Genomic DNA, 25358 nt, shown 5'->3' on the forward strand with positions numbered 1-25358 from the left:
AGAGTTTGATGTTGGGCCTGGCATATGGCAAGCGCTCAGTAAATGTCAGTTGTTATTGATTATTCCATTGTATTGAGTCTCTGTTTACGTGTCCCTCTTTCACACTCAGTTGTGAGCCTCTCAAGGGCAGGGACTAGGTCTTATTTATCTTTGCTTCCCAATGAACCTTGTACCTAAGAGATGATCAATAAATGTTTGTGACCGAAGAGAAACTCAAATCGTGTCTAAATCTCGTCTTCAATCTAGTGCATCCAAAGACCAATGAAACCAACCTTGTTCTAAAAAAAATTAAACCTTTTTATTAGTATATTTATTTTATATATAAAAGAAATACAAAAAAAGAAACACAAAGAAAATGCTTTTATGGCAAATCGGACTTGTCGGTGCCTTCGGCTTGGGTTCCAGGCTCTGGCCCACTGGGTGTCAACAAAGTCCGCCGGTTGTAATGGCCCTTGATGATGCCCGTGTTGTTGTTCTCGTTGAGTAGCTGCTTCTGCCTTTGCCTGTTGAGGGACTGGACGAGGCCCAGGACGACCGCGGCCAAGGAGTACTGCCCGGGCATTCTTCTCGGGGGCAAGATGAACGGGTTGGGCTGGACTCTTCCCAGGAGAAAGTACGTTTTGATCTTTCCCTCCTGTTCGCTGATACCTTTCACGTAGATCTCCCCTCGGTAGTCAAAGGCAAAGCCCTGGTCCTTCAGGATGAGATAGGTCTCCTCTGGGACTTGGATCCTGCCGCTGACCCCCGTGCTGTCCATTCGACTTGCCAGGTTCACGGTTTTGCCCCAAATGTCATACTGAGGTTTCTTAGCGCCAATTACACCAGCTACCACTGAGCCGTGGCTGATGCCTGTGAGTGAAACCAAAGGAGCAAGAGATGAGAGAAGAGGGACTCACTGAGGCGGCTGCCCCCCTGCCTGGGATAGTGATCATGAAGGGGGTGATCTCTGTGGATAAGTTGCAGGGTCCAGATCCAGCTTCTGTCACTTATTAGATGTGTGACCTGGGTCAGTAACTTAACCTATGCAGACCTTACTTTTCCCATCTGTGAAGCGGAAATAATAAAAGAAGCATGAAATGAGAATGTAAGTAAAGCCTTTGGCATGGTACCTGTGAGTGCTTGAGAGAAAATTATTCTTCTTCTCACATGGATGCTGACTTAGCCCATGGGATGGACAGAGCAGTGGATCAGGAGTCAGGGCCCTGGGATCCTCTCCTGCCTCTGCTGTTATGGTGCTCTGCGAGCTTGGCAAGACTTTTTCCTTCTCTGTTTTAGTCCAGGTCTTGAGCATCATTCCCTCGGTCCATGGTGGCTGCCTCCTAACGGGCCTCCCTGTCTCCCCATTTCTCCTTCTGCAGACCATCCTCCAGGCTGCTGCTGGAGCAGGAGGGCCTTTCTGAAACGCACATCTGGTCAACCCACTTCAACACCTGCCACAGCTCCTTTTGCCTATGGGATACAGCCCATCCTGCCTAGAATCACCATCGAGGGCTCCTCCGATCGGGCTCTCGCCTAACTTACCGGCCTCATTCATCACCACATTCTCCCTTACCTCTGAGCTGGGTCCATACTGACCTGCCAGAGTTCCCCTAACCTGTCAGTCATTTCCCACCTTTATGCCTTCCTCCCTGCCTTTCTCCCTGCTTGGTCTGTTATTTCCTCCCAATGCCACAGTTTATTTGGCAAATGCTTTTTAAGATAGTTTTAATGCCTCTTCCTTTAGGAAGCATAGACGTCTCTTCTAGGAATGACAGCATTTCACTAAACATGATAGTGGGCCTGGATGTCTCCTAATAGACTAAGAACTTCTCATTCATTCTACAAACATTGACTAAACACTGGCTGTGCAGCAGGCACTGTTCCAGGCAGTGGGGATACGAGGGGAAAGGAAACAGACAGAGCTCCGGCCCTCATGGGGCTTACCTTCTACTGTGGAGAGATAGAAAATACTAGAAAATGCAATATAATATCAGTGAATAATAAGGCTATAAAGGAAAATCAATCAGGTTAAAGGGAGAGAGAAATATGGGAGGGGAGCATTCTGGAGTAGGGCGGTGAGGAAGGGCCTTTCGGAGCAGAGATCTGAAAAAAGTGATGATATGAGCCACGCAGATACCTGGGTTAGATCATTCTAGGGAGAGAGCAGAGCAAGACACACACACACACACACAGACACACACACACACACACACACATACATATCCGAGATATAATTGACTGTGAAATTTGAGAAACGGACCTTGCAGAAAGCATGCAGTCACTTCAAGCTGCAGAACACGTTTATCGCCATTATGCCATTTGCGTCTCACGTTACTACAGTAAGGTGGGCAGGGAGGTACTGACAATGCCCGTTTACGCATAAGGAAAGTGACATTCAGAGGCTTAAATGACAAAGGCATGGAGTGGTTACAGCAGACTCAAAACCCAAATGAGATGCCCAGTGCAGCTGGGAAAATAATTTTCTAACCTCTGAACTGTGCCAGCCGTATAATATATCACACCAAGCATTGGTCCTGACCTCAGTGACGTTTCCTGAATTTACAGCAAATACCCCTTTGTTCAGGGTGAAGCTTCTCCCTTTTACTCCTGGTTCAGTCTGTGGTCAATGATTTCAGAAAGGCCACGTAGCGTCCACGAAGATGTGGGGACAAGCCCTGAGCATGCATCGCATCCATAGATCACAAACACAACATATCACCTCTTTTATTCCGGTGAACAAAGGCTACGGCACTCCTTAGATCTGACAAGTCAGAAATTGGTATTGCTCGACCCCTTTTTCTTGAAAGCTGCTAAGGGAGAACTAAATAAAGGAAAATGACATGCCCTCCAGAGGAGATCTAAAGTACAAGGACTGCAGCAGAAGTTGTCCTGTCCTGCCCTGGCAGCCGGAGGTCATTGGTCTCGGTCAGAAAAGCCTGGACCCGCTGCCAGCTAGTTACACCCTTCTCCGGGCCTGAGATTTCCCATCTATAAAATGGGAATGAGGGCTGGGCAGGGGCTTCAGCACTGTGCTTTAGGAGGCCCTCAAGGCTCAGCAGAGATGCTGAAGAAATGGGCAAGTTATGCAAATTGTAAAGGATTAGACCATTATTATTCACATTGCTGTGACTGCTGGTGTGTTGTTGCTCGCACAACGGTGTCTCTAAGCTCAAAGGAAGGGCGAGCGGTGTGGCCCAGTGAAGAGCCACTAGGCGCTCCGCCTGTCCCCGCTCAACACAGGATCTGACATCCTCAGGAGTCGAATCCTGCTTTTGCTTTAAGGCGTTTTCCAGAAGAACCGGAGAGCAATACATGGAGGGCCAGCATGGGTGACACAGAAGTCAGAAAGAAATTGATTAGCCGGCTACCTCTCTAAGCAGGGCCTTGCGTGGGCCCGATGCTGGAGAAGTAGGTTGGAAGAGAGGTAGCTATGTATTTGCTTTGTATTTTCATGCACAGGCCAGTATCCTTGCATTGCTTCCAGCCTCTTGAGTGAGAGGAAGCCAGAGAGGCCTGAGCTGACCCTGTTCCTGTCCTTGGCAAGGTCACACTAAGCCTGCTGCATTTTGCAGGAAAAAGCTTCCCTGGCTTGATGCCCTGGGCCTGGGAGGGCCTGACGGAGCAAGGCCAGCCAGCTCTGCGGGCCCCCACTTGCCACACTTCCAGCTACTACTCACCAATCCGGAGTTCAAAGTTGTTGAAGGAATGCTTGTTGATCTCCTGTATGCTTTCGGTCAGGGCGAGGGAGAAGTCAGCCAGAGCACACAGATGGCCCCACTTGTCTTCACAGTGCTGGAGTGAAGGTGAGAGCAGAATTGAGTCCACGTCGCCAACAGGAGCATTTCCGCAGCAGAAGTGGCTCTATGTCCTAACCCCGCCCACACGTCCCGCAGACAGAAATAACCAGCTGTGTGAGCCTCTGCACACTCAAGTCATGAGTGTCTCAGAAACAAGGGACAACAGGAGATTTGCTTAAATGAGTATAATATGTGTGGCTCATCCTCTTCCTTTCCCCAAACCTACACCTGTCTATTCAGGTTGATACATCACGAATTCTTGAGTGTGCTCACTGGTATGTGTGTGTGTTTGTGTGTGCGCTCCTATTCATATGTTCAGTGTTTCCAATCGAGGAACCATGTCTGCTTCCTTTGAAGTACCCAGAGTATCTGTTTAAGGGATGTTTCACATAGACAGTTGCTCACAAAACTCCCAAGGGAAGTGCAGAGTAAGCCTCTGTTCCTCTCTGAACCGCAGTTTCCTCATCTATAAAATGGAAGTAAGCATACTTGCCCTGCCTACCTCACTGGGATTGAATAAGACTGTGCATGTGAAAGAACTCTGTGCCCCTAGAGAGCAGAAGTTTGCAAACAGTTTCAGTGAAAGGCCAGAGAGCAAATATTTTAGACTTTGTGGGCCATATGACCTTGTCATGAGTACTCAACAGTGCCATTTTAGCTTGAAAGGAGCCACAGACAAAATATAAATGAATGAGTATGGCTGTGTGCCAATAAAATTTTATTTACAAAAACAGGTGGTGGGCCAGATTTGGCCTGCAGGTTGTCTTTGTGGGCCCCTGTTGTAGAGTGCCATGCACATGTAGCCAATTCCTAGTATGGGTTTCTTCCCAGGTAGTTACTCTTGGAATATTCTTGGCGTTTTAACTGGAAAGAAAGTGAAGGAAGGATGAGAAGAAGGATGAGGATTCCTTCTCTCCAGGAACTTAGACTCATCTCCATGTGGCATTAACTGAAGGCCTAGTAGGTACAAGGCTTTGAGTGGGGAACATGACGTTATCTTAGGTAATTCATCCAGTAACTCTGGAAGGTAGATGCTAGTGTTCCCACTTAACACTAGTGCCTGGCATAGAGTCAACACCCCAAAGAGCAGGAGCTGTTGCTATTATTACATACTACTTTTGGAGGAGAAAACAAAAGCAAGACTAAGAAAACAAGTGAGTATCAGGCGTTTAGCGACATCCGCAGCTAAATCATAATCAGAGTGTTTCTGGACCATGATTTTGTTCATCAAGTGAACAGGGAGCTTCAGAATGAAGCCTAGAGGTTTCCCAATCATAAGGAAGGATTGTTTCATCCAGTAGACTCTACTTACCTTGGGGGCAAATGTGCATCCCACAACTAGAATATCCTGTTCATCAGATTACCTCCCTCCCGGTCCCCAAGCTGCCTGGTGATGCTGGCCTCACCTTCTTCAGCTCCATGACAATAGTAAGGCCCCTGCCTTGGGTTGTGGCTGAGTCCAAAGAGTTCCTTTACCTGTTTTTCAGGTGACAAGCCTGACACAGCCATGTAGGTGCTGCCAATGGTCTTAATTTTTTCAATGTCTTGAAACCGGTCTTCGCCGAGCAGCTGAAACAGATCCAGGCAGTGGTGTTAGTCTTGGTGTTTATTCTTCCAGCAGGCTGGGGGGCCCCAAAACAGGCCCCTGGCTCACACTGAGGATCTCCCTCTGACTGGTTTAGCATTCTTGAGGTAGCTACTTTTCTTATCTCCCTTCCCTGTTTTATCTTCTCTCCTTAGCACTTACCCCAATTGTGCTTGTTTATTGTCATCTTTCCCACTGGAAGGTAAATTTCCTGTCGGCAGGCATTTTTGCCTGTTGTGTTTACTACTCAACACCTAGACAGAGCCTAGCACACAGTAGGGATGAATGAATGATTGAATGGAAGAATGGGTACCATCCTTGACATTTCCTTCAACCTTTCCTGCGGTTTGGATTTTAATGCTAAGAAAGAGAAACCTTTGTCTAAACTGTGGGAAGCAGAACAGTGTTCTCCCCAGTCCTCCCCAAAAGATGCCCGTGTCCTAATCCTTGGGACCTGTGAATATGTTACCTTACATAGCAAAAAGGACTCTGCAGGTTAAGTTAATGATCTTGAGATGGGGATATTTCCTGGATTATCTGGGTGGGCTCAATGTAATCACAATGGTCCTTCTAAGTAAAAGAAGGAGGCAGGAGACAAAGAAGGAGATGTGGTGACAGAAGCAGAGGTCACAGTGATGCGATTGCTGACTTTAAAGGCAGAGGAAGGGGCCACAAGCCAAGGAATGCAGGTGGCTACTAGAAGCTGGAAAAAGCAAAGAAACGGATTCTCCCTAGACCCTCCAGAAGGAACACAGCCCTGCTGACACATTGATTTAGCCTGGTGAGATCCATTTTGGACTTCTGACCTCCAAACTCTAAGATAATAAATTTCTGTTTATCAAGATATAAATATCTGTTTTCAAGCTACTAAATTTGTTATGGCAGCAGTAAGAGGCTAATACAGCAGTGACTCATGGAGCTTCTACAATGTCTGATGAACAAGGCACGTGAGTTCCCAGCATCCTGAAGCTAACAGCCCAGGTAGGGGGGTCAGATGTTAAATAAATAACCACAGAAAACACACTCTAGTTCAATTTCAGTAAAGTTTATGATGGAAACATACACGATGTGGGAATGAAGAGAATGGACCATTTTGATAAAATCTGGAGGATGTGGGAAATCTTCCCTGAGCCAGTGATTTCTAACTTCAGTTCTAGAGTGAGGAGAGGTTTTCTAGCAGTGGGTGTATGAGCTTTGTGTGTTGGGAAGCTGGCGGCATGGAAAGATTCGGAGGCGCATCCACATAGAGGGGACAGCAGGAATGAAGCCCCCAGGTTGGGGAGGATGTATGCCAGGTTCAAAGAATTAAGAAGAGGCCTGCTGTTATTTTTCCATCTTAACAAAGTCTTTGTAGACACCACTTTTCTTTCCACTTATCTCCTTCCTTTTGCTATAAAACTTCTCAAAGAGTTGTCTCTACTCACTGCCTCCGATTTCTTCTTCCCCATTCTTTTCTAAACCCACTGCAGACCAGTTTCCCCCCAGCCCCCTATGCCGTTGAGATCACTCTCGTCCAGAATGACCTCCCCATTCCTATCCACTGGCCAGTCCTCAGGCCTCACCTTACTTGGCCCATTGGCAGCATTTGACGCAGTTGACTGCGCCCAGTTGATTGTGACATCTTTTCCCCACTTGTTTCTGCTTACTTATGGCTTTACCTCCACTTCACCGACAACTCTTCACCAGCCTCCTTTGCTAGTTTCTTTTTATCTTCCTTATCTCACAATGTAGGTGGCCCCAGGGCTCAGGATCCACCTAAACTCACTCTCTTACATCTCATCATGGCTCATAGCTTTCAACGTAATCTCTTTGCTGAAGACTCTGCAATGTGTGTGTCCTCCCTTGACCTTCAGACTCGCTATACAATCGCTAAGCAACATCCCCATTACAGGTCTGATAGGCATCCCCAATCTGCCATTCCCAAAGCTACGTCCTTGGTCCTCTCTACCCACTGCTGGCTTGTTTAATGGTGTCTCCATCTTCCCAGTTGTTCTAGATAAAAACCTCATGACCCACATCTAATCTGTCAGAAGATGCTTAGTTCCACTTCAAAGGTATCCAGATTCTGACTCTGTCTCACTCCCCCCACTGCACAGGTCACACCTCCATGAAGCCAGCCCTGAGTGGAGGCACTAGGTTCCAAACTTAAACCTCTCTGGCTCCCGAGTCTAAATTTTAGACTTTTATTTGCCTATGTTGGCAGGTTTTGGGTGTAACTTCTGTTTCTCCAACTCTCTGCCTCCCTTTAAGATTGTACTCTCCTCGGGGGCTCATGCCATCCCGGCGCTGGGCAGACAGATGGGCCAGACCAAGAGGACGAGGTGGATTTTCTATACAACTTGCTACAGGCATCCTCTCAAAATTAATCAGGAGCTAACAGAACTTGGAAAATTCCAGCTGGAGAGAAACTCTTCTGGGAAACACAGGTAGGTGCGTTTGTGATTTGCTGTTTGTGTGTGTATGAGTGTGTGTTTAGACTGATTTGCGGCCGAGGTAGCCATTGTTCATTATTTTTGTGTCTTGAGCTGCCCTGGATGAGATTCCACAAGCTGCACCCAGTGCAGAAAGGGGCTGGAGCTGTCTGCACGTCCTCAGCCTGGGAGCGTGTCTGACATTTGCCCTCAGACACCAGTAAGCAGGTTTGGTCTCTTAGCAGCCCTTGGCTGTTAGTGTTTTAGCTCAGAGATCTTGGCATGCCTTCCGTTGCCTGCCTCCCTCCCTCTGCCTCCTTACGCTGCATTTTCCCAGCTTCCCGCAGGTTGGGAAGAACTCTTCCTTCCTCTCTCTTCCTTGGAACAATTTGGCCCAGGGCCGATTTCAGGCCCAGGCAGAGCTGCCTCTTCTTCAGAAGTCGATTTGGAGGCAGCAAGAAGCTTCGTTATTTCATTTAATATCCATGCAGCGAGTTTATCTACTACATAGCGAAAACCGTCTGAGGCATAACGTGCTTCCTAGTCAGCCCCCTTATTAACTCACTGGTCTGCATGGAGCACTGAGATGTGAGCTGACTCCTCAGCCTTCGCCTGGGCAGAGGCTGTGGGGCAAGGAGCTCCAGCATGGGGTTATTGCAAACCCCATCTTGGAGCCTGTGCTCCGTGCAATGTTCAGCCTTCCTCTGAGCCAAGAATGAATTTCACGTGCTCTCAGGTTCCCATGGTAATTATTACCAGCAAAAAGAGCAGCATGGCTACTAACGTGAGCTCCAGAGCATCCGGCTGGAGCTTAGCCAAGGCAGAATCCAGAGGGTCTCTCTTGACCCAAAGAAAGAAGGCATGTCTGGGTGACCCATGGACCCGAGTGGGAAAGCTGACAGTGCTTGGGGTTGGCAAGCCAGGGAATGTTCTTTTCTCCCTGTTGACTACAGCCTCTTCCTCCTTCTTCCTGCTCTGCCCCTTCTCTTCTACTTCCTCTCTTTCCTTCCTCCTTCCCCTCTCTCTCATCTTTCACCTCCTCTCCATCTCCTCCTCCTCCTTCTGGTCTAAAATCCATCCTCTTGGACCAAATCTCTCCCACCTCTCTGACTTCCCTCTGTAAACACCCATCTACACCACTAGGGGTGCTGTCTGTTTTCAGAAGACGGGGGTGTCTACAATATGGGGCACTGAGATGCAAATTTAGTTCCGATTTATTTATTGCAATTAAAAAACATGTTAGTGCGCACTTCTGGGAGAAGGAATGCTCTAGAGTTTAAAATAAAGCAAAGCCTTGTATCTCAACCTTCAGGCAGATTATTTTTAATAGTTATTTTTATCTGAAACTACGTTTGGATTGCACTAAACCATCTTCACCTTACCATTTGCCAGCTTATTATTTGCCCCCAGCAATTAATTAATTAATTGATTATATAATTCCTTTAGTAAATACTTAGTAAGCATAGTGCTAGGCCCTGGGGATGTAACAGGATATGTAAGAGTATAACTTCTATCTTCATGAGCTTTTGGCCTAGCACAGAGAGCAGGAATGAAGGTACCATTACCACAGAATCACCCTCCACTCCCCACAGCGCAAGGCCCTCTGTACGAGGCCACTTACCACCGACTCTGTGTGTAGAAGTGACTCATAGTCACCCTGTCTCTCCCTGGACTGTGAAGCCATGGCAGGCAGCAAGTGATTGTCTTATTGATCTTGACCTTCACCCCCATCCCTAGGACAACTGAAACGGCCATCACTGAGTTTACGACCTCAAAACCAGCACCATGAAATGCCAGCTAAGTGACAAACAGGGCAACACCATGATTAAAAACCAAACAGTATGTCAGACCTGGGTTCAAATCTTGGCGGTGCCACTTAGTGGTGGCAAAGCCTGGGCACTCTTGGTGTCTCTGAGCCTCAGATTTGCTTATTTATAAAACGAAGGCTAATAATTCCTATCTTGTGGGTTTGGTGTGAGGGATAAATAGCAACTAAATGTTATGTATTGAAAATGCTTTACATTTGTCGCAACTGTGCTAAACACTTCTATTAATAAGATGGGTCTCTGGCCCTGAACCGAGTGCCAGTAGGGGAGGCAGATCTGCGCACTGAAGAGCTTCACGCTCTGTGGTCGAAGGTTTTTTCGAGTATGAGTTATTCATCAAAAAAGGACAACATTTACCTGGGTAGAGGGGGATTAGAAGAGGCTTCACAAGTAGAGATGATGTTTGAACTGACTGTTAAATAAGTATTAGGTTTTCCGCTGGCTGTGGAGTCAAGGGAGAGAGGATGAGGTACGGTGAGGATGGCATAATTTCTGGGCAGAAGGAGCAGCATGTGAAATAGCCAGGTAGGCATGATGGCTTGTAAGTAGCAGGATGGTGCTGGACAGCGGGTCAGGTGGCATGCAGTGGGAGGGAAGTCTGCAGAGGGTACAGGGACAGTAAGTGCAAAGCCTCTGGTGACCTTATGAGGAGTTGGCAAAAGGGAGCCACCACTGGGTTTTAGGTTTCAAAAGGATGTGACCAACTCTTCCTGCTTTTGGTGGCTGCTGAGGGTGAGATGCAGGAGGGAGAGCAGCTGGGAGGTGACTGCAGTCTTCCAGGTGAGACATAATACAGCCTAAAGCAAGACAATGGCAGCGCAGATGGGGACAAAGGGGCAGATCGGAGAGCCATTAAGAAGGAATCCGCAGGACCCAGTAGCCAGATGGAACATGGGGATTGAGGGAGAGGACGTTGTTCAGCGCGATGTAGTAAATGCTATTGGTGTCCCACCTAGATCTCCTTTATGGGGCCGTCCTCAGGAATGCCATGAGGGCCAGCTGCTGACGATGCATTGCTGTACTCTTTTTGGAGAACGGCCCTGGGCCAACTGGAGCCCCCCCGCCTTGCTGGAAATGCCTGGGAGGTCATGCACCTCCAGCGGGGAAGCCCACAGCCAAAGGCTGACTAATACAGATGTACAGAAACCTGGCCCCCTTGCCTCAATGTGAGACCACTCCATGGGACCAATCTCCTGAGCTCCCCAGGGGGAAACAGGCTGAGGCTAGACTTCAGCTGAACCCACGTCTTGGTTTGGCTTCTTCCCTAGCATTTCCTTAATTAATCACTTACTTCTCAGCTCAGGCTTAGGCAAGTGATGGACACTGGTGTCCTACTTCAAGGTGGGCAATGAGGAAGAGAAGGCCCACTCCTGCCAAGTCTATTCATGTAAGTGAAGTCCAGCATGAGTATTTTTTCTCCCACATTATGTGTTCTTTAGACTCATGGAGCCTGGAAGAAGAAAGTACTATCTGGAGTATGTTTATACTCGTGTTTAGGTCGCTGACCATATGCTAATTGATGGCTTTATCTTTGGCACTTTGCGCAGATGGAGAAATGTCCCCATCAGTGGCCAGTCTCTGTGATGCCAGTGCCTGAGGAGCAGCGGCCTCTGGTCAAGTCCTGCTTTTGCCGTTTGTTAGTCGTGTGACATTGGGTTAAATTACCTAGCCTCTCTGAGGCTGATGTTCTTGATCCCCTAAATGGAGGAACAAAAGCATTTATTTCATGGGATAATTGTGGTAATTAAATTAGAGAATACATGTTTGTATTTATAATGCAGTCTCAAATTCTGTAAGCGCAAAAAATGGTCATTGCTATAATAACAACATAATGCTGTGACAACAATGATGCCCATTTATGATCACAAATTCCTAAGGCTTCGATTTACCTCATCAAAGTCAGCAATGATCTCATTCAGGAGGCGCAGGCATTCCACTCCTTGGTTATTCATTTCGGTCTGAGAGTAAAAGTCTGCAAACCCTGGGATGGAGGCGAACATCACCCCAACGGCATCATAGGATTGAGAATACAGCTCCTGGGTGGAAAGTCACGGAGAGACAGCCAGAAACAGTTATCAGAGGTGAGGTCCTGCAATGATGCTACCTGTGTGTACATGCATCTGCAGACATGCCCAGATGCCCACAGAGGACAGAGAATGGGGGCTCAGACACGTCAACACTGTAACCACAGCACCATCACCGTGTGGACTGGGACCGTTGAAAATTCACGGCCTCCAGCCTCAGCTGGGCCCAGAGTTCTGACTGTCCGCCATTTTGTCCTTGGTCAGCTTCCTATTCTGTTCTCCTGAGTGGCTAGTCCAAACCCTCACCACTCTCCTTAACTTCACCCTTCACTTGATTCCTCTCAGTAGATGATCTTGTCTCCTACCTCCTTGAGAAGACTGGGGCTCCTGGCAGTGACCCACCTCTGTTCCAATACTCATACACTTATCTGCGTTTTTACTTATTTTTATCTCTTTTGCTTCAACTCCAGATGATTCATTTTTCCTTCTGCTGAAGGTCAACACTTCTACCTCATCTCTTGACCTCCTTCGAACTTTTCCAGCAATTTCTTCCCATTGTGCTCCTTTTCTTGGTTGCTTTCTCCTCTCCTCCCCCTCCTCCACCCCCACCCCCTTCCCTAAGTGTCTCCATTGAGAAAAAGTACAACATGTCCTGGATCCTGAAGATGCTTGTGACTTACCAACCAGTCTCTCTTCATCTTCCTCCAAACTTCTTAAACTAGCTTTCTCCACTGCCTGTTCCCACTCTTTCAACGCTCATTCATACCTCAGGCTGAGATGAAGTGGCTCGGGAATAGGTCAGACTGCCAGCTAAAGTGGAAAAATCCCTACTCAAACATCAGTTCCTATCTTCCTGGACACCTCTGCAGATGGAGGTAGTGAGCACTCCCGAGACCATGAGTCTCCTGACCTTCTATGCTTCACCACATTTGTCTTCCCTGTGCCTGGTCTCTTCAAGGATCCCTTTTTTGGCTTATCTTTCACCTTAAATGTTGGCGATTGCCAAGGTTCTGTCCTTGACCCACCGCATCGTTCAAAATTCATATACTTACCTGGGTCATTTCTTTTGCTGTCAGCCTTTCACCAACACTCGTATGTGACAGTCTCTAAATTCCTGTCTCCACATCAGTTCTCCTTGGCCTTTACACTTCTGTGTCTCATGCTGGGTTGCCCTCATACTCCTCAAATTATAAATGCTGCACCTCAGTGCATCTTCTCTGCATCTAAGCCTGTACCTACTCCTTCACTCTCTGACTCAGTTGGTGGCACCAGTGTTGCCAGGTCATCAAAGTTAGAGACCCTCAGAGTCATCCTTGACTCTTTCTTCCCCATCAAGTCCAGATTCAATAAGCTTCCAGGTCCTGCTGGGTTTCCTTTTGTCTCCAACCCTCCTGCCATTGTGACTTATCAGGCCTTTCTCATTTTCCTGCTTGGCCACTAATGAGGACCTCCTCTTGGTTCCCTGACTCCAGTCTTGTTCCATCCAAAGGCACATTCCACATGGCAGCCGCAGCGAAAATTTTTTTTAAGGTTCCTTATCAATTCAGTTCATTTTTTTTTCTCTCCATAGCCCCAGTGCATAGGTATATATCCTAGCTGTAAGTCCATCTAGTTCTTCTATGTGAGCCACTGCCACAGCATGGCAACTGACAGACGGGTAGTGTGGTTCCATGACTGGGAAATGAACCCTGGGCCGCCAAAGTGGTGAGAGCGCCAAACTTTAACCACTAGGCCATCAGGACTGGCTCCAGAGTGAACTTTTAAAGACACAATATGACCATGCCTCTCTCATTCTTGAAACCCTCCAGTGGCCCCCCATTGCCCTCAGAGTAAAGCTCAAACATAGGAGCAAGACATATATTCCTCTATTTATGCCCTTGTCTCCACATATCTCTTCAGCCTCATTGCCTGCAATTCCCTGTGTTGGACCTTGTGTTCCAGAAACACCAAAGCATTCATACTTCTCTGTACACATTGTAGTGGATGCTGTCTGTAGGTGTCCTGCCGGCGTGAATTCTCTCACCCAAGATCCAGCTGCATGGAGTTTTCCTCTGGCCACTAGAGCGCACTCTGCCCATGTGAGCAGCAGGCTGAAAGCTCTGGGAAATTAATGCCCTTGAGGGCTGCTCTTAACCAATGACTGGTGGGAATTGGTGTATAATCCCCAGCTCCTTCATCTCTTGGGCCAGATAACTTCGAAGTATGCTTTCTACACCATTACCCTGAATTCCCAGTGGGATTAAGGTCCAGTGGCCCAGAGAGGTAACTAGTCTAATAAGGCATCATTTATTGGGTACCTTCCTTTCTCTGCCTTCTTCCTACTCTCCTGCCTACCCATGTTTCCTGGGACCACCTCCAAGCAAATTACTTGCACTCGAATCCTTGTCTCAAGGTCTGCTTCTGGAAGAAGCCAAGCAAAGACACACACAGTCTTCTGTTTCAAACTTGAATGCTTTTGTTCTTACTGTCTGTCCCTTGATGGGTCATACCCTTTCTTCCCTGCACGCAGCCTCCCCAACTAGGCTAACTCCTGTCTTCTGCCTTCACTAACCTGTTGGATACCATGTCTTCCATAAGCCCCCCTAGACTCACAGAGGTTAGGAGGCTGAGCTCAGTGCTGTGGCAGCACCCTGAGCAACCCTCTACTATGGCCCTGGCAGCCTGCATTATTGCCTTCGTGTCCATCTCTTCCTTTACATGTGGACTCTGGGATGGCAGGGACCCCATGCCATTCATCTTAGTGCATTCCAATCATCATCCAATTAGTATTTTCTGGAAGCCTGCAATATAATGCTGCCCTATACAGGGTCCAGTACAAGATGAATGCTCAAAACTATCTGTTGAGTTAATGACTTCTTGGCCTTCGTAGGAAACATTAAAGCTTACAAAGCAGTTTCGTATGAACTCAATGATTTAATCCTTGTGATAATCCTGTGACGCAGATACCATTATTATCCCCACTTTACAGATAAGGAAAATGAGACAGGCAGGAGTTAAATCATTGTTTGGGATCACACAGCTAATAGCAGAGGAGCCAGAGTTTGAGGACCCCCAGGGTCTTCCCCAGTCCGCACACCTGAATGTGCTTCCTCGGCCTTTCACGCTCTTGGTCTGAGTAAGATGGCGTCCCTGATTCATGATCAGTCAGTCTTGAGCTTTAAGTGTGGATGAATCTGAATGGATGCTTTCACTAGTCCTTGTCCAAAAGAGCACAGGCAGCTGGTGACTTGCTGGGTTGTGTTGGGTTGGTGGCAGTGGGGGGACAGATTGTAGCCGGGGACCAGAGCAAGGGCACGTGGCTTTCTAAGGCAGGACGTTCACCTTGGCCTTGAACAAAGGAGTGATACCACAGGAGGAGCCTGACTCTCTGCTTTAGGGGTCAAAGACCTACACAAACAAACCAACAGAACCACCTCCTCTAAACGGCTGTGGTTTGGAGAAGCAAATGTCGGTGTCCTCTATTACCTATTGCGTTAGTCTGCTCAGGCTGCCGTTACCGAGTGCCATAGACTGGGCGACTTAAACAACAGAAATCTATTTGCTCACAAGTCTGGAAGCTACAAGTCCAAGATCAAGGCGTCTGCAGGGTTGGTGTCTTCTGAGGCTGCTCTCCATGGCTTGGTCATCTTCTCCCTGTGTCTTCACACAGTTTTTCCTCTGTGTGTGTCTGTGTCCTAACTTCTTCCCATAAAGACACCAGTCATAGTGGCTGAGGGCCCACCCTAAGCCCTCATTTGGACTTAATCACCTCTTTAAAGATCCTACATCCAAATGCAGCCACATTCAGAGGTACTGAAGATTAGCACCTCAATGTATGAATTGTGGGGACACAATTCAGCCCGTGACACCTATATTTCTATTTTCCACTTAAAATAGAGAAGAAAGAGAAAACCCTGCCACAGACCTCTGAAACCCATTCTATAAATACTCAGTCGTCCCTCCCACTTCAGCTTACGCCTGGTGATATCAATGCCTCTGTGATATAAAATGGCTGGTCACCAGGGGTTTCTTATCAATCATTTGTCTGCTTGAGAGTTCTAATGAATCCCACCTCCTCCCACACTATTCTTAGGTTTAGTTCTCAGCCTTTGCTGACAATTGGAATATTCTGATTGCTTAAATAATAAAGATAATGCTACTAATGTCAGCTACATCTGTCAGGCATGTACTATGTGGCAGGCATGACATAGAACACTGCACACGCATCATCTCATTTAATGCTCACAACAGCCCCACGAGGTAGATACAGATGAGACGGGTTTTGTCTATGGGGAAATTCAGGCATGTGGAGGTTAAGTAATTTTCCCAAGACCTGCAGTTGCTAAGAGGTAGAGCTGGGATTCATACCAGGCAGTCAGACGCTAGAGCCCGTGCTACTGCTGCTAAGAATAATAATAATCGCACTAACCATAACCACAACAATAACAACAATGATAAACAGAATGAGGCCTAGGAATAAATGTCTTTGGAACTGCAAACTGGTTCTGGTACGTCCATCTGAACAGACGGTGGATTTGATGTTGGGGGTGCCCACGGTGCATAAACAAAGAGCTGTGACTTGAGTTCAGATGTCGACTCTGTTGCACCCCCTTGGAGGGTGAAGGGGTGAATGGGATGGGCAGAGATTCACCCTTCCTCCCTGCCAGATGCTATCTGAGGCAGAGACTGGCCAGGAGAAACTGAACCCTGGGCATTGAACTTTCGTGCACACCATGTGGCCTTTGGGTACTGAACCTGCCATGCACCAGGCTCCATCAGGTGCTTCACGTTTTCTTACCCAATTTGGTTCTCACATCAACTCAGTAAGGGCAGAATTATTTCCTCATTAATTGGATGAGGAGATGGACTCAGAGAGGTTGGGTAAGCTGCCCTGGGTCACACAGCTAGTTAGTGGCAGAGATGTAATCTGTGCTGTGCTGACTGTCCAACACCTGAGACAGCTGCCCTCCTTCGTGTCCTTTCAGCAGGTTTCATAAAGCCAGGATGAGTGAGCAGGTTTCCTGGACTCAGCAACAGACTGCTGACCCTGGTGACCCAGCCCAGCTGGCCTTATCTGCAAGAAAGTCGCTGCCCAGGGTGGTGGGCCCCATTACTAAGCCAAAAGTCCAGTGGAATAGCAGAAGCTGCTAGAACTTTCGTGTGGATGACACAGCCAGAAAAGACCTGGACAGGATGTTCCAGGGGACAAGGCTCTGTCCACTGCCCTGTGTTTGGATGGTTTGGGTCATCGCTTGTTACTGCTCCCTTGTCTCTCCCACTCACGCCCTCATGGCAAGGTGGAGGAGAAAACACAAAATTTGGGTTTGAGTTTATCAATACAGGCATACCTTGGAGACATTGCGGGTTTGGTTCCAGGTTACTACAATAAAGCAAATGTGACAATAAAGCAAGTCACATGAATTTTTGAGTCCCAGAGCATATAAAAGTTCTGTTTACATTATACTGTAGTCTATTAAGGGTGCAACAGCATCATGTCTAAAAAATCAATGTACATACCTTAATTAAAAATACCTTATTGTTAAAAATTCTAACCATCATCTGAGACTTCAGAGAGTCACAATCTTTGCTAGTGGAGGGTCCTGTAAAAAATGCAGTATCTGCGAAGCACCATAAAGAGAAGTGCAATAAAACGAGGTACGCCTGTACCTGGGGTTCAGTGGGAGCTCACTACTCACTGGATTTGTGACCTTGGGAAAATTCCTTTACTTCTCTGAGCCTCAGTTTCTTCATCTATGAAATGGGGATAATCATTATTACTTCCTATTGCTCTCATTCACGAGCATGGCTATGGCCCCGTGAAAGCTGGGGCCCAGACTCACAGATCAGATTTTCAGAGGTTTGTTATCACAGTTCAGATTTGTAGCAAGAGAAGCTAAAAATACCTCTTACAGTGACAGCATGAAAGTGGGGGTTCTTGCAGCCACAGCAGTCCTGCCTCTGCCACCCTGTCACATGTGATGCTACTGTTTTTCTCTATCTCTTTCCTACACACACACACCAAATTTTTCCACACATGCATCCATATTTACATCCATATCCCAGTTCTTCCAAATACCTACACAGTGTAAGCCTTGCCACACAGACATCACACACACACACACACGCACACACACATACACACACACACAACCTGGTCTTGCCAAAATTCCAGGGGCAGCATGATAAGGGTTGTGTGGCACAGAGGGAAGAAATCTGAGGGACCAGATTTGAGTGGCAGCTTTGCTTAAATAGAGCAAGGCCTGTTGTGGACCTCTCTGAGCCCCGGTTTCTTCATCAATAATGTGGGGTTGACAGAACTCTCCCCTGAAGACTGTGAATAGAAGGAAAAGATCATTTCCATCAATTGCCTACCCCAGTAGCTGGCACACAGTAGGTGTTCAGTAAATGGTGTTTCATCATAATGTGAAAATTCTCTAGGCAATGTAAAGACTTTCTGTGTTTAAGCCTAGTCGAGTGTGAACTGTTTAAATATTTATAAAACCCCAAATAAGCATGACAAGACATTTTATTGAAAATGTCTTCTACATCTGATTAAGTCTGAACCTGCTGTTTATTTTGCTCAGTGGGAGTTGGGCTTGGATCACAGTTGATTGCCTGGAGTCTTGGCATCTCTGGTCGGTCTCCTTCCTTTCAGAATGAAGTCAGTATGTTCTTGTTCTCACTGGTCCCAAATACCTCGTTGTCTCAGTATCCTGATCAAAAAGCAGCTTTCCTTTCATTTCTCTCGGGGTTTTCCCTCTGAGGGCTCCAGTGTTCCAGCCTTTCCTTCTGGTGGTCATGGTTGATGCACATAGATACTCTCTCTGCTTTCCTTGCTTCATCAAGAAGCTCTTGCAACAAAGAACCCGACCTTAGGGAGCCTTGAGGAAACCAAGTCTCAGCCCCATTCCAGAGAACCCCGTCTGTTGAGGAGGGTGGGTTGGTGCCTTGATCTCCATCCAAGAGAGCCTCAAGGGCCTGAGAACATCAAAAGCTGATTATCCAAGCACAGATTACTCATCCTCTTGGCTTTTCTTCCATTGGCCTTTCTATAGTGGCCTGGATGGGAAATGGACCCCATAGGTCTCTCTCAGTTCTATCCTAAGGCAAGGGTCACAAACCCAAATGTCTTTAGGGGACCAAAAGGTAACATAGTGACAAGATATAATGGATACATTGGAGATCCCATTCTATGCCTAAAGGCATCAAATCCACAAATTAAAACAAATAAGCAAACCAACCAACCAACCAACCAACCAACCAACCAACCAACCAACCATGATCCCAGTCCACTGGCTCCCTGGTCAGATTTGTCTCAGAGTCAGCCAGTTTGTGACCTTTGTTCCAAGGGATTTTCATCTCCTGTTCAGCTCAGTTTGAAAATCAGTGCCGGAAGGGTTGTCTTAGTGCAGCCTCCCAGACAACTTATGTTGCCTCTGTAGCATCCTTGTCAAGGGCTCCCCTCTCCTTAATGAATGCTTCAGCGAGGGGCCTCACCATTCCAATTCTTCCAGAAACCTTTAAGGAACATGGCCACAGGGCAGGCACACCAGGCCCCGAGGATCAGTGGTGACCAAGGTTGGTGTGGTCCCTGCCTTTGCGTTGTTTACAGTATTGTGGGGAGAAGGCAGTCTGATGGCTCCACCCTCACAAGGCTCCTCCTAATACAGAGCCCACGTTTGTCCCCTGTGGACTGTCCATGGCCCTAGGTGTGCCCTCTGGAGTCTCACAGAGTAAGGCCAGTCCTTCCCACGTGACGGCCCCTCAGGCATTTAAAGGCACCCTCCAGTTCCTTCCTGAGTTCCCTCTTTCTAGGTGATTAGAGGGTGAGTCAAAGGGTTTGATTTTTTTCATTTCTCACCTCCCACATCCACTCCATTATCAAGTCCTATTGACTCCACTTCCAAAAGGTCCATGGAATTCATCCACTGCTCTCCATCTCCACTGGCACCATCCTAGGCCTCCTCGCCAGGGCCTTACCTGGGCTATTTTCCGGTCTCCTAAGCAGCTTCTGGTCTTGTGACTCTTCTCTCCACTCTCTACCAGCAGCCAATCAGATTAGGTTATGGTTAAAACTTTCCAAAGACTCTTATTGCACTTAAAAGGGTGACCCAAACCTTACCATAGCCCATATGACCCGACGGCCAGGCCCTGGCCAGGGTTTTCCTCCACGTCGCTCACCACTCTACCCGTTATCCTTGGAGTGGATTGAATAGTGTCCCCTAAAATTCACATTTGCCTGGAACCTCAGAATGTGCCCTTATTTGGAAATAGGGTCTTTGCAGATGTAATTAAGATGAGGTCACAGCAGATTAGAATGGGCCCTAAATCTAAGAAGAGAAGAGGACACATGTCCTTATAAGGAGAGAGAAGGCCACATGAAGATGGAGGCAGAGGCCAGAGTGATGTGGCCGCAAGCCAAGGAGTGCCTGGGGCCACTAGAAGCTGGAAGAGGCAAGAAGGGCTTCTCCTCTGGGGCCTCTGGAGGGAGCACGGCTGTGTCTACACCTTGACTTCAGACTTGTGGCCTCCAGAACTGGGAAAGAATACATTCTGATGCTTTAAACAACCTAATTCATAGTACTTGGTTACAGGAGCCTTGGAGAATTAACACAGTCCTATATGCTTGTTTTCTTCCTATTCTGTGGGCACCGCGAGCTCCTTCTCCCTGGGGCCTCTGCTTACGCTGCTCCTCTCTTTCCTGAACACTCCCACCTCCTGCCCGCTCTCTTGGCATGACTCGGTCTTTCTGATAGTTCAGTCACAGCTCAGATGTGGCCGTCTCTGAGCTGTTCCCCTGCCCACACCTGCCAGTCAGCAGTCACTGACTAGCAGGTGATCTGTGCATGCGCACTGGAGCACCGATCACATAAAGTGTCCTCACATGTTTCTGTATGATAGTCATTTGTCTGCTCCCATTAGAATGTAAACTGAGTGATGGCAAGTCCTCATCTGTTTAGTTCACATGAGTGTCCCAGGACCTCATATGGTGCTAGTGTGACGCCTACTGCACAGTCTGCAACAACACAATAAGTATTGTTGGATGTTTGTTGTGACTCAGATCCCTGAGACGTTTAGCTTGCTTTGCTCAGACAAAGCTGCCCTTTCACAGCCAAAAGCTAAGGCATGTGCTTGGCCAGACACCACCCTTCCAGCCAGCCGTACACCACTCGGCATCCCCTCAGGGCTGACTCCACGTCACCACATCGGCGTTTGCTGGGACACAGTGGTGTCTTCCTGACCTGGCCCATGCCTGCTTTTGCAGCCAGGTCCCCATCACCCCCAGCTTCTTCGCTGCGCCCTGGACACACGGTGCTGCCAGCTTGCACCAACTGTCCTCTGGCCTCTGCACTTCAGCACAGCTGTTCCCTCTGCTTGGAATGCTTCTCCTCACCTTGTCTGCCAAGTACCTGGCACATGGTAGGTGCTCGATAATATTTTACTGAAGGTGGCTGAATAAATAGTTACCTCCTCATTCATCAGACCTGGTGCAATTGAGGACTCCTCCAGGAAGCCTTCTCTGATCTTTTTACGTCCTATCCTATGGAGGAGTTGATCTATTTCCTCCTAGATTCTCCATCTCATCTGTGAAATGGGATAAAATATCAGCCTTTCTGGATTGCTGTGCGAATTAAATCAGTGAATACATGTAAAGCGCCTGGACCAGAGGGGGCATTTGCTGAAATGGAAGTGCCTTCTCCTTCTTGAAGATGGCAGTTCCCCTGCCATGAAAATCAACTTTGGGGACAAGAGATGTGATGAGCTGATAGTTTCCAAGGGTTCCCACTGACTTCGTCAATACTGAGTGGAGGCTCTCAGAGCATGATTGGGTCGATTTCCAATATGCTTCCATCTGTGGCTCACTTCTTAATGGGCACGTTGTGTTTATGGACCCACCAGGTACTTCCAGCGGCCCATCAGTTGTCCACGCCTGTTCCCAGATACCACAGGGGCTAACAAATACTATGCAGTACTGAGGAGCACCGGAACCATCTCTTCTAACAATGCATTCAGTCCAATAACCAGGCAGCCCCAGTGGCTGAGTGGTACCGCCTCAGACTCTGCCCTCCTCCTCGCATGCCCTTCATTCAGGCTTCTCCGCACTCAGGGCTGCCCCCACGGGGTTCCCTTGTGTAATCGATCTGAGCCTCCAACTAATAACTTTGTGACTTTGGACAAATTACTGAACCTGTCTGAGTCTCAGTGAATTGATTTGTAAAATGAGGAAAAATGCTATACGTTAGCAGGATTAGCTGACACAATAAATTCACAGCCATGGAACAGCCGGGCCAAAGATGTTAGCTTCCTTTCCCGTTCCCCTCCCTCGATCAGAGCCCCTCCATCCCCACCCACATCTGAAGGTAAAGTTTTCTAGGCACATGACTGTCTTCTCATTCACTGCTGTGTGCAGGACAGTGCCTGAGATGTAAGAGGGGCCCGGTCACTGGGTCTCTTTGAGGTGCTCACTGCTAAGCAAAGATCAGAGAATGAAGAAAGAAAACTGGCAGCTGGACTAACTTCACGGAGTGACCCTTCAGGGATAATATAACAAGAAAAACAGTTTTAAGTAAAAGGGCATTTTTGAGCACCAACTACATGCTAGGCAATGTGTTGAGAAGCTATGCGTTAGCGCATATATATGTATACATACACATGTACCTATGTACATATACATAGATATTTTCATTATATTCTTATTGTTATTTTAAATTGTGGTAAATACACATAAAATATAATTTACCATCTTAGCCATTTTCAAGTGTGTAGTTCAGTGACACTAATTGCATTCACATTGTTGTGCAACCATCACAATCACCCATCTCCAGAACTCTTTGTCTGGCAAAACTGAAACTGTACCCATTAAGCACTGACTCCATTTTTCCCCTTCCCCCATCCCCTGGCAACCACTGTTTTACTTTCTGTCTCTACGGATCTGATACTCTAGGTACAACACAAGGGTGGAACCATATTGTATCTATCTCTTTGTGATTGGCTTATTTCACTTAGCATAAAGCATTCATGATTCATCCATGTTGTAGCATGTGTCAGAATTTCCTTTCGTTTTAATGCTGAATAATATCCCATTACATGTATATATCACATTTTGTTTATCCATTTGTCTGTCGATGGACACTTGGCTTGCTTCCATCTTTTGACTATTATAATTCACGCTGCTGTGAACAGGGGCGTACTAATATCTCTTCAAGACTCTACTTTAAATTCTTTTGGGTATATACCCAGAAGTGGAAATGTGTGTGTGTGTGTATACATACACATATGTGTACATACATACACATATATGCATAATATATGGAGAATGAAGAATGAATGAAGAATATATATACATATATAATTTTTTTAAATATGTGCACACACACAAATATAAAACTTTCAAATTCCAATTCAGTCCTCCAGTGCAGATCTTATGATGTCCATCTTATAGATGAGGTCCCTGAGGCCACGGAGGCCATGTGTAGATTCCACAGTGCTAGGTGGTTTGGGCGACCTGTACCCTGTGGTCAGCATGGTCTCCATGCTCCTGTGCTCACAGGAGGAAGTGGAATTCTCCCAGAGCTTGGGATCAATGTGCCCAACTGTACCCCACCCAGTGCCACCCCTTCTCGCCAGCCAGACAAGCCTGGGCTCACCTCATTGTCTCGGTCTTTCTCCAGGAAATGGCGGGCCACGTGACTGGGTAAGATGTTCCGGAGCATGTTCTCATTGTGTTCCCTCAGCTCCTTCATCTCATTGATCTCCTCTTTGGCCTGTACTCGCCAAAGGAAGTCCAGGCGGGCTGTGTACTCCAGCTGCAGTTCACGTGAGAGGAAGAGAAGACACAGGTAAACCCTCAGGGTTGGGCTTCAGGCACACACGTGTGGGACGCAGGGAAGGCTCCTCAGGACCCTTCACAAAAGAAACAGAGCCTCAGCTGGGCATTTTGGGAGGCGTTTTGCCTGACACCAAGAGATGAGAGGATGATTAGATTTCACAGGGTTTCCTAGCCTTCCCAGCGTTATGGCCCCTGTGATTTTGTAATTGTTTGTGTGAATATCTGATAATGCCTGTGTCTTCTACTAGATTGTGCGTGCCATGAGGTCAGGTGTCCTTTCAGCTGCTCAACATTACATCCTTACCATGTAGCACCACGCCTGGCACAGGCAGATGTTCAATCAATATTCGTTGATTCAACAAGTAAGTTACAACAATGAGGCCAGCTAACTCTAGATGGTGCTTATCATGCATCAGGTATGATTCTAACCAATACACATCTATTCACACCTTTCATTCACACAACAACCCTAGTAGGAAGGTATTATTATCAATCCTTATTTTGCAGATAAGAAAATTAAAGCAAACATGGTTAAATAACTTGACCAAAGTCACACATTAGTTAATGAGGAGGCCAGGATTTGAGCTTCACTCCAGAGTCCAACTCTAGTGTCTGAGCTCTTAATCACTACACAATAAGGAAGGAATGAATGAGCAAATGATGGAAGGATCATGGATCTAGTTGTGAGGCGAATGTGACTTAGAGTCCTGGCCCCACATTCAAACACTGTATCTTGGATAGTGACTGCATCTCAGTTCCCTCATCTCTAAAATTGGGATGAACACCAATGACCATGCAAGACTGGAATAGGAATTATTCAGAAAGTTATAGATAAGCATGTAGCTCACAGGAGGTACTCAGGCCACATTAGTTCCCTCTTGTCCTAGTTTCCTTTGCATTGAAAAATGGACAGCTTCCTTTCTAAAGAATCTCAGAAACCATATTTACCATAGCTTTGGGAATGCCATTAATTCAAAGTCTTTAACTACTGAAATGGAAAATATGCTGCACTGTTAAATACATGGTTAGATGCCCTGAATTCAAGGGCTTAAAAAAATTCAGCTAGTTTCTTTTCTTTGTCTTGTGTGACAGTCTCAGTGGATGGCAAAAGTAAAAAAGACAGAGGCATAAAGTTATTCATTCAGCAGAATTTGTAATAACAAAAGCTAGAAATAACCAAAGTGTTCACTTTGTTGGTTGAATAAACTATTGTATACAGCTATAAAAAGAAATGAAGCCTATTTCTCTATATTCTGACGGACTGGTCTCCAGGGTCAAGAAAAGTGTGTGGTACACCACCACTGATCTAAGAAAAGGAGATAGCCACTTCTCTCTCTCCATATATATATAAGTATTTATATTTATTTTAAAAATTGAAGAATAAGCCGTAAAAAATAATTACTGATCAGATGAGGAAGGGAGGGAGTAGGGTGGAGGAATAAGAATAGAATTTAGACAAAAAAAAAATTATATCTTGTTTTATAAACTTGACTTTAGAATCATGGAAACATTTTACTTAATTATAAAACTAAATAGTTTTTTTAAAAACTCTTCAAAAACAAACAAATAAACAAATGAACCTACATGTGCAATCACACGGAGAGAAACTATTCCAAATGTCTTTAACACAACAATCTGATGACTCATCTGTAGAGGGAAATACTTTGAAGATAAAAAGACCTCAGAAAGAATCTTAAAACTGTTTACAACAATCATATTGTAGGTGGTAGTGTTTGTATTATTCTTCTTAGACTATCGGACGTGAATTGTAAGATAAAGCAAATGAGTAATTGTGTTGGTGTCACTGAGAACTGGAATTTATGGAAAGGAAAAAGGAGACGCAGATAGAAGATTGATGAGGTTAAGTCAACAGCCTATGGTCTCTACTATGAAATGGAAGTATCACTTTGAACTCATAGCTTTGCCT

At 46.6% G+C, this 25358-nt stretch overlaps 1 protein-coding gene across 4 annotated transcripts in view; it reads right to left on the reverse strand.

Moving 5' to 3' along the window:
* Positions 1-273: 273 nt before the first annotated feature.
* Positions 274-25358, reverse strand: part of ADCY8 (adenylate cyclase 8) — a 217675-nt gene continuing 192590 nt past the window's right edge. For all 4 annotated transcript variants that reach the window (XM_023648978.2, XM_001916500.6, XM_070221828.1 and 1 more), the window contains 5 exons: positions 23250-23408; positions 11488-11634; positions 5253-5345; positions 3657-3771; positions 274-849 (listed from right to left, as the gene is read on the reverse strand). In XM_023648978.2, the coding sequence (XP_023504746.1) occupies positions 362-849; positions 3657-3771; positions 5253-5345; positions 11488-11634; positions 23250-23408 (1002 nt within the window). In that variant the 3' untranslated portion in view covers positions 274-361. The remainder of the gene's footprint in view (positions 850-3656; positions 3772-5252; positions 5346-11487; positions 11635-23249; positions 23409-25358) is intronic.

The sequence above is a fragment of the Equus caballus genome, chromosome 9 (genome assembly GCF_041296265.1).
Source record: "Equus caballus isolate H_3958 breed thoroughbred chromosome 9, TB-T2T, whole genome shotgun sequence".
Classification (NCBI taxonomy): Eukaryota; Metazoa; Chordata; class Mammalia; order Perissodactyla; family Equidae; genus Equus; species Equus caballus.